Here is an 8,995-nt window from a genome sequence, read left to right on the forward strand (position 1 = left end):
CAAGAATACACAGAAGAACTGTACAAAAAAGATCTTCACAACCCAGATAACCACGATGGTTTGATCACTGACCTAGAGCCAGACATCCTGGAATGTGAAGTCAAGTGGGCCTTAGAAAGCATCACTACGAACAAAGCTAGTGGAGGTGATGGAATTCCAGTTAAGCTATTCCAAATCCTGAAAGATGATGCTGTGAAAGTGCTGCACTAAATATGCAGCAAATTTGGAAAACTCAGCAGTGGCCACAGGACTGGAAAAGGTCAGTTTTCATTCCAATCCCAAAGAAAGGCAATGCCAAAGAGTGCTCAAACTACTGCACAATTGCACTCATGTCACACGCTAGTAAAGTAATGCTCAAAATTCTCCAAGCCAGGCTTCAGCAATATGTGAACTGTGAACTTCCTGATGTTCAAGCTGGTTTTAGAAAAGGCAGAGGAACCAGAGATCAAATTGCCAACATCCACTGGATCACGGAAAAAGCAAGAGAGTTCCAGAAAAACATCTATTTCTGCTTTATTGACTATGCCAAAGCCTTTGACTGTGTGGATCACAATAAACTGTGGAAAATCCTGAAAGAGATGGGAATACCAGACCACCTGACCTGCCTCTTGAGAAATTTGTATGCAGGTCAGGAAGCAACAGTTAGAACTGGACATGGAACAACAGACTGGTTCCAAATAGGAAAAGGAGTTCGTCAAGGCTGTATATTGTCACCCTGTTTATTTAACTTATATGCAGAGTACATCATGAGAAACGCTGGACTGGAAGAAACACAAGCTGGAATCAAGATTGCCAGGAGAAATATCAATAACCTCTGATATGCAGATGACACCATCCTTATGGCAGAAAGTGAAGAGGAACTCAAAAGCCTCTTGATGAAAGTGAAAGAGGAGAGTGAAAAAGTTGGCTTAAAGCTCAACATTCAGAAAACGAACATCATGGCATCCGGTCCCATCACTTCATGGGAAATAGATGGGGAAACAGTGGAAACAGTGTCAGAGTTTATTTTTCTGGGCTCCAAAATCACTGCAGATGGTGACTGCAGCCATGAAATTAAAAGACGCTTACTCCTTGGAAGGAAAGTTATGACCAACCTAGATAGCATATTCAAAGGCAGAGACATTACTTTGCCAACAAAGGTTCATCTAGTCAAGGCTATGGTTTTTCCTGTGGTCATGTATGGATGTGAGAGTTGGACTGTGAAGAAGGCTGAGCGCCGAAGAATTGATGCTTTTGAACTGTGGTGTTGGAGAAGACTCTTGCGAGTCCCTTGGACTGCAAGGAGATCCAACCAGTCCATTCTGAAGGAGATCAGCCCTGGGATTTTTTTGGAAGGAATGATGCTAAAGCTGAAACTCCAGTACTTCGGCCACCTCATGCGAAGAGTTGACTCATTGGAAAAGACTCTGATGCTGGGAGGGATTGGGGGCAGGAGGAGAAGGGGACGCCAGAGGATGAGATGTCTGGATGGCATCACTGACTCGATGGCCGTGAATCTGAGTGAACTCCGGGAGTTGGTGATGGACAGGGAGGCCTGGCGTGCTGTGATTCATGGGGTCACAAAGAGTCAGACATGACTGAGCGACTGATCTGATCTGATCTGATATCATGCTAGGTGCTTCACTTATGTCAGTTTGTACCATCTTAAAGACAACATAAAGTGCAGATTATTATCTCCTCGCAGATGAGGAAACTAAAGCTCAGAGAAGCCATTACACAATCAAAGGCATGCAGATAGTAACTTGAGTTACAGACTGCTGCTGCTGAGGAGAAAGAGTTGTGTTAACTTCCCAACAAAATACAGTAAGGGCTCCAGTTAGAGGCATAAGCAACAAACTGTTGTTGGTCAAGATATTAGAAAGATTAATTTTCATTTGGGTTGTCTGCTGTCAGATTGGACCTTGAAGGGTGTGAAAGGAGTCATATTTGGGTACCTGAGTGGAGAGCATTAAATGCCAGAGTGCATTTTATTCTCCAGGTAATGCTGAGCCACTGAATGTTTTTGGGGTGGGAGTAACAGAATCAGCCAATTATAGCAAGACTTAGAATTTCAAGTTCAAAAGAGTTCTTTAAGTAATTCAATCTTACTCTGTCAACTCACAAATGGGGAAAACAAAGTAAGCCCCTGAGGCTCTGCAGCTGGGGCTTTCATTCTTGGCAGTAGCTTTTTCACCTGGATAATGGACATGGCTGGTTGCTTGCCTGCATTTGGTCACAGGCTGAGTTCAGGTCTTGCAGGCCTCTCATCTTCATCCCAGATTAGCAAGAGCCTTGATGAGGTCTTTAGAGCTGGCAAAAGAGGAGACTATTTTGAGCCTTAGGAGATCAAGTAAGGGTGATAGCAGAGTTCAGAGAAAACAGAGTATATCCAATATCTAGGGTAGGGGTCATTCCTTGGCTGAATAATTTTATTTTGGGTTTTGCAGAAGCATAGCCCATAGCCACTGATATACTGATTTACAGCTTTACTGCAGTGCTTTGTGAAAACTAGCTTTATCAAGTTGGGCTGTATAAGTCTCCAGAGAAAGGAAAAAGTTGGGAATACATGGCTGGATAATTGCTGATGTGAGTGCACTAGACTTGGTCATGCAGGCGCCCCTCTGGAGTTGACAAATGACACAGAGTAACCTGCAGTTTTGGCTCATCAAAGATAAGATAGCTCTGCTTGATGTCAAAACCATCCCTGCACCTTTGGTGATTTTCTTAGCCAATAAGAACTCTACCTCTCAGCTGTGCACACCAGAAACCCAAGTACAACTTATGGCTGCTCTCTCCCTTACCTCTGTTGCCCAGTCAGTACCAAATCCTTCAGTTATCTAATTATCCTTTTGCCCCATCCTCTCTACCACGACCTTAGTTTAAGACACCATTATATCTCATCTAAAGTATTGCAAAAGCCTTTTTCTGTTTCCCCTGCCTCAAACATTTTTCCCTTAACCCATTACCTATACTGCAGCCAGAGAGACAAAGAAAGCCTCCCTTCTTTGAAGCAGTATTCTATTTTTCAGAATCAGAGATGCGTCCAGTGGCAGCATAGATTATTTTGTTATGTTCTCTAGCTTCCCTACAGAAGAACGGCAATGTCACAAACATTATGGGTGAATTGATCTTAATCCACAGGCTCAAGTGATTTTTTCAACTATCACAAAGACTGGAGAAGGAAATGGCAACCCAATCCAGTATTCTTGCCTGGAGAATCCAATGGACAGAGGAGCCTGGTGGGCTACAGTCTGTGGATTTGCAAGAGTCAGACATGACTTAGTAACTATACTACCACCATCACAAAGACTCAGCAAAATCAACTAAATAATTATTTGTCCAATTTCCTAAAAAAGGAGACAATAATTCTTTAATATCTCAAATTCTAGGATTTTCAGTGTAGGTAAAAGCTTTGCAAGAGCTAGTGCTTTCAGAGGATTCCTGGAAGGGAAATTTCATTATTTAGCTGTTTGAGATTACGAATTCAGTTTTCTATTATAAAAACATGTGGTGATAAAGGCATACCTAAAAATGGCACCCCACTCCAGTACTCTTGCTTGGAAAATCCCATGGACGGAGGAGCCTGGTAGGCTGCAATCTATGGGGTCGCTAAGAGTCGGACACGACTGAGCGACTTCACTTTCACTTTTCACTTTCATGCATTGGAGAAGGAAATGGCAACCCACTCCAGTGTTCTTGCCTGGAGAATCCCAGGGACGGGGGAGCCTGGTGGGCTGCTGTCTATGGGGTCGCACAGAGTCGGACACAACTGAAATGACTTAGCATAAGTCATAGGGTGAAGGATAGCAAGGAAGATTCTAGTCAGAGAAACTCTCCTGAATTCTAAAGGAACATTATCTTTCTACTTTGTCTGGATGATAAGAGAAGCAGACAATCAATAATTATTGACTGTTTATTTTGTCAAGCAGGAGACACATTATCTCATTAGCTCTAGGAAGTAGTCACTGTCATCAATGCAATATTACAGTGAAGGATGCTTGGAGATGTTAAATATTAAGATTAAGATTCTAGATCTGGCAAGTGGGAAAGCAGGATTCAAGCCCAAAACATGAGAACCTGAATTCTTAAGTGTGCATTCTCATTGCTTTGAAATAGAAGGTGCTTTCAATACTTACAAAAACCCTTATGAGATAGGTTTTCCCTTCTATAGACATGATTGTGCTTGATTTCTCAGTCATGTCCGACTCTGTGCGACCCCTAGAACCGTAGCCCACTAGGCTCCTCTGTCCATGGGGATTCTCCAGGCAAGAATACTGCAGTGGGTTGCCATGCCCTCCTCCAGGGGATCGTCCCAACCCAGAGATCACCCAAGTCTCCCGTATTGCAGGTGGATTCTTTACTGTCTGAACCATCAGGGAAGCCCAAAATTATTGGAAAGAGTAGCCTATCCCTTTTCCAGGGGATCTCCCCTACCCAGGAATTGAACCAGGGTCTCTTGCATGGCAGGTGGCTTCTTTACCAACTGAGCTACCAGGGAAGCCCCTATAGACAAGATTGTTGAGGCTTAAAATGTTTAAAACTTGCCGTATATCAGTAAGGGGTAAGGCTGACATTGAAACTCAGTCTTGCCTACTTTTAAAATCCATGTTTTCCATGATGTCTTCCAAGTGTCCTGTTGTCTCATGAATGCAGCTAAATAGTAAGTGATGCTGTTTGGAAATGACTGAATAACTAGCAATAATCATAAAAACTCATTTTCAGAACTTCATGGTATCACCTATGTGCTTAGCAAATATCGTTAAAGTGAGGTATTGACCAATAAAATGGCAGGAAAGTTCATATAAATTGGCCGAGAGTGGGAGGGCAACTTCAAAACTTGGTTTGACAATATTCACCATATCAGACTCTCATTCAGTCCTCAGCAAAATGAGGGGTTTCATTTTTATGTTATTTACCTTCTCTGTTATGCTTGCCATTTCAGAAGCAAGGAGTGAAGGATCCAGGAAGCTCTGTGGGTCCGAGTACATACGCACAGTCATCTACATCTGCGCCAGCTCCAGGTGGAGGCGGCACCCGGGGGCACTCCTGCAGGGTCAGCAAGGTAACATGGATGCGCATGACTTCTTTATTTATTATTATTTTTTTGAAGATCTGTCTTAATAACTGTTTCTCTAGCTACTACTAAGCCACATCCATTTCAATCTAGGGAATTAATTATCAAAATAAGCTTAATTTGGCTTGGGAAAGAGATGAACCGCTCATTTAAAAAAAAATATGACATTGTATTCTTTAGGCCCCAGCTTGAAATGAGTTGACTGTGTGACTACTTTGGTGAGCTTAGCATCTATGGCAGGTCCTGGTGGTTGAGCAGGGAGGAGCAGGTGACTTCAAGGGCCATGTTGTAGAAGCAAGATTTTCACATTGGATAATTATAGAATATAATAAATTGGCATTCAGGCAGCTGCTAAATGAGAATGGGAGGAAAGAATCTAACTTTTATTGAGCACTTATTATGTGCCAGGCAGTTTCATGTGCAACATTTCATCTTCTGATAAGGATCTTTGGAAGTAAGTAATGTTACCACCATTTAGTTTTACTGAGGACAAAATTGTTCACCCAGCTGGTCAGCAGTGTGGTTGGGAATAAAACCAGGGCTTTCTGACTACAAGAGTCGAGGTCTTTTCCTTATTTTTATAGTGCATTTCAGGTGGCGAGAAGATGGTGGATGTGTGTGTCGTAATACATAATGGCACTGTGGAGGTGGTGATGTTTGATAGAGGCTCTAAGGAATTGTATGAGGAGTGGGATGGGAATTGTAGCAGTAATAATTAGGTGCTGATGAGAGTAGATATTGTCTCAAGATGAGAGTGAACCTAGTGCGCTTCAGAAACAGTGAGGCGACTGACTTCACTCATCTGTTTTTCAACTCAGGTCATTTCAAAGTTGACCATTTCCTACTAATCCTATATTAAAGTGTGAGGTAAATGTTATTTAAGATTCTGTTTTAATAATTGTATTTGTTATGTCTTATAATTAAAAGTAAAAGATGAAAGTATGCTTATGTAATAAATGTTGTAACCACATACCTGATATAAAGACTTTACAGGTTTCAATTTGATTTAAAATGATTTTGGTAAGCAAAAAGATTTTGGAAAATGATCTACAGTTTTTGTATTTTGGTGGGCCAATGTCTTGAAAAATTGTGAATCAACCACTCCTACTTTAATAATGAGAGTTTCATAGTTACTGCTGCTGCTTCTGCTACTAAGTCGCTTCAGTCGTGTCCGACTCTGTGCGACCCCAGAACCGGCAGCCCACCAGGCTCCCCCGTCCCTGGGATTCTCCAGGCAAGAACACTGGAGTGGGTTGTCATTTCCTTCTCCAATGCATGAAAGTGAAAAGTGAAAGTGAAGTCGCTCAGTCGTGTCCAACTCCTAGCGACCCCATGGACTGCAGCCTACCAGGCTCCTCCATCCATGGGATTTTCCAGGCAAGAGTACTGGAGTGGGGTGCCATTGCCTTCTCCGTCATAGTTACTAGATGTTAATAAACAATAATGGTTTTTAATCTCAAGAGAATAAACATAATTTACCTCATTGACTATATTTTATCAATCTCTGGATTAGCAAGTCAAAATACAGTAAAAAAAAATATATATATACATTTCAGTATCTGTAAGACATGGGACAATGGAATGTATGTCTGTGTAAGGCTATTCCCTTTTAACACCACTGACTTCATAATACTGTTATTTAACCTTTCACAGGCTTTCAGAGTACTTTCCCATACATTAGATGTTTAATCCACTACTGGCTTCCCAATCAGTATTCATTCATCTACATTTTTTCTGGTGCCTGCCAGTGTGCTAAGGTGCTGATAAGTAAGTCTGAATGAAGTTAAAGTGAGAGAGGCTTATCCATGGACTCTGGGAACAACACTGATAAAACAGTGGGACCCACTTTTAATTTTCAAATATAGAGATTTAAATCTCCACTTCCTTCCTTACTGATCAGCTTTGCAGAATGTACACAGGGTTATTTTTTGGTTGATTGTTTTTGTTGATACCGTATAACTAGTATCTTTGGAAGCCGCTGGTCACCATGCGGAAGGAGCCACTGCAGATGAAGTCAGGCCCTGACTTGGCTGCGAACTAGCTGAGTGACACTGGCTCTGTCACTCCTCTCTGCACCCACGTTTCCTCCTCTGTAAAATGAGGCGAGTTCTCCCTAAAATATCTAATTTCTCTGAAGCCCCAGACCAACGTTAAAAGTAAAAGTCATCTTCAGGATTCAATTTCTTTCATGCATTTCCCCCAAAGAAGAAGTTGGTTGCTGCCTTTGTCAGAGCACTCTAAGAAAGTTATTTTTTCCCTTTTCTATAGCTGAGAGAGGAAACCACTTCCAGCTGCCAAATGAACAGGAGATTTCTGAGGAAAGAGCAGCTCACAACCTTCCGAAGATGGATTTCGCAGGGGAGGAAAGTCTTCAGGGTGAGCAGCTGCCCACGGAAGGGCTTTGGAGGTCAAAGAAGCATTTGGTGATGTCAAGACAAGACTTGCAGACCTTGTGCTGCACTGAAGGCTGTTCCACGTCTGACCTGAGCACTCTTTGTTAGGACGGGAGCAAATCCCCAAGGGCGGCAGAAATTTAGCACATGTTTAATCACAGCGCTTTACTTCCCAGAATAACACTTATATTGTGTCATTAAACTAATGGCTTTTGGGTAGGCAGTTCTTTCCTAAAAGTTGTTGATGAAAGGCGTTTTAGCCACACAAAGTCTATTTTCTCCCTTTGCCAAGGTAAATGCACTGTTCTTTTCAAATTTTAACTAATCCTTTGAAAATTTAAATGCTATGCAAAATTGCAATAAAATTGCCATAAACCAAGCTCACTGTGATTTTTCTGTTTTTAAAACAATTTTAAATAACTTTAAAACAGTAAACAAAAATGCTAATGGTAGAAAAACAAAGTAAGCATAAAAAGAAAATAAAAACCAATGATTACTTCATCATTTAGAATCTAATACAGTTATGTAAAGTTTAAAAATAAAATAAAATTAAAAAAAAAAAAAAAAAAAAAAAAAAGAAATAACTAACCACTCTACTTTTGTGTTACTATGTATTATTACTGAAAATTTAAACTGATTCACAGTCAAGTATAAGAATCTAAACAAAGTACATTTTTTCAAAAGTTCTTAAGAGTGCTCTATGCATGTTTTCTATCATGCGGCTCTTCAACATTCTACTTGAGAATAGCTGGGTGCATATATGGGTCAAATAGGGTCCATAAACAGCCAAAATCCAGAAAATGTTTGGGTATTTTACCTCCTTCTTATAGTCTGGACAGCCTAGATTTTGCCTTCAGCTACTACTGAGATGAGAAGACATGCTGTTCTCATTCTGGGGACCGAACTACTAAAACTCAGATAGCCAAATCATTGTGTCATAATTGGATATCTTCACAGATAAAAAGACAATGTAAATAACACAAAATATGGTTTTATTCCTAACTCTGTCAGCCAGCCAACTCCCCAGTAGATTTTAAACTGTTCGACTCTTTGTTCATCTGAGGTGCTGCATATTAATACTCCAGTCTGTATTTGAAATTTGTGAACTATGTATTGGGCACTTAAATTGTGTGATTGCTTTGCTTTTTGCAGATAAAAACAACAACAACAACAACAACAACAACAAAACAAAAAACCGAGTCTCTCTAGAATTAAGTAAATGTGTCCTAAGTCACACAGCTAAAGAGTTGATATCACTGATCCAAGCTTGGACTGTGCTAAGTCCCTTCAGTCACATCTGACTCTGCAACCCCATGGACTGTAGCCCTCCAGGCTCCTCTGTCCATGAGTTTCTCCAGGCAAGAATACGAGAGTGGGTAGCCATTTCCTACTCCAGGGTATCTTACCAATACAGGGACCGAACCCGCATCTTTATGTTTCCTGCATTGGCAGGTGGGTTCTTTACCACTAGTGCCACTTAGCATGAATGAAGGCAGTCACATTAAACTGCACTGGCAGTTAATTACTCTTTACCACCGGACTCTCTCTG

General features: G+C 41.1%; 1 protein-coding gene across 1 annotated transcript; it reads left to right on the forward strand.

The window, feature by feature from the left end:
- Nucleotides 1–4,866: 4,866 nt before the first annotated feature.
- On the forward strand, nt 4,867–7,702 carry INSL5 (insulin like 5). Its single transcript, XM_055586928.1, has 2 exons — nt 4,867–5,041; nt 7,322–7,702. The coding sequence occupies exons 1-2, from the start codon at nt 4,867–4,869 to the stop codon at nt 7,552–7,554; spliced, it is 408 nt and encodes a 135-aa protein (XP_055442903.1). The 3' UTR covers nt 7,555–7,702.
- The last annotated feature ends 1,293 nt before the right edge of the window (nt 7,703–8,995 follow it).

The sequence above is a fragment of the Bubalus kerabau genome, chromosome 6 (genome assembly GCF_029407905.1).
Source record: "Bubalus kerabau isolate K-KA32 ecotype Philippines breed swamp buffalo chromosome 6, PCC_UOA_SB_1v2, whole genome shotgun sequence".
Lineage (NCBI taxonomy): Eukaryota > Metazoa > Chordata > Mammalia > Artiodactyla > Bovidae > Bubalus > Bubalus kerabau.

Excerpts from the sequence above, each read along its gene's own strand:
- INSL5 (XM_055586928.1), top strand. The coding sequence starts at position 4,867 with ATGAGGGGTTTCATTTTTATGTTATTTACCTTCTCTGTTATGCTTGCC. Across the intron at positions 5,042-7,321 it reads ACTCCTGCAGGGTCAGCAAG|CTGAGAGAGGAAACCACTTC; the intron begins GTAACATGGATG and ends CCTTTTCTATAG.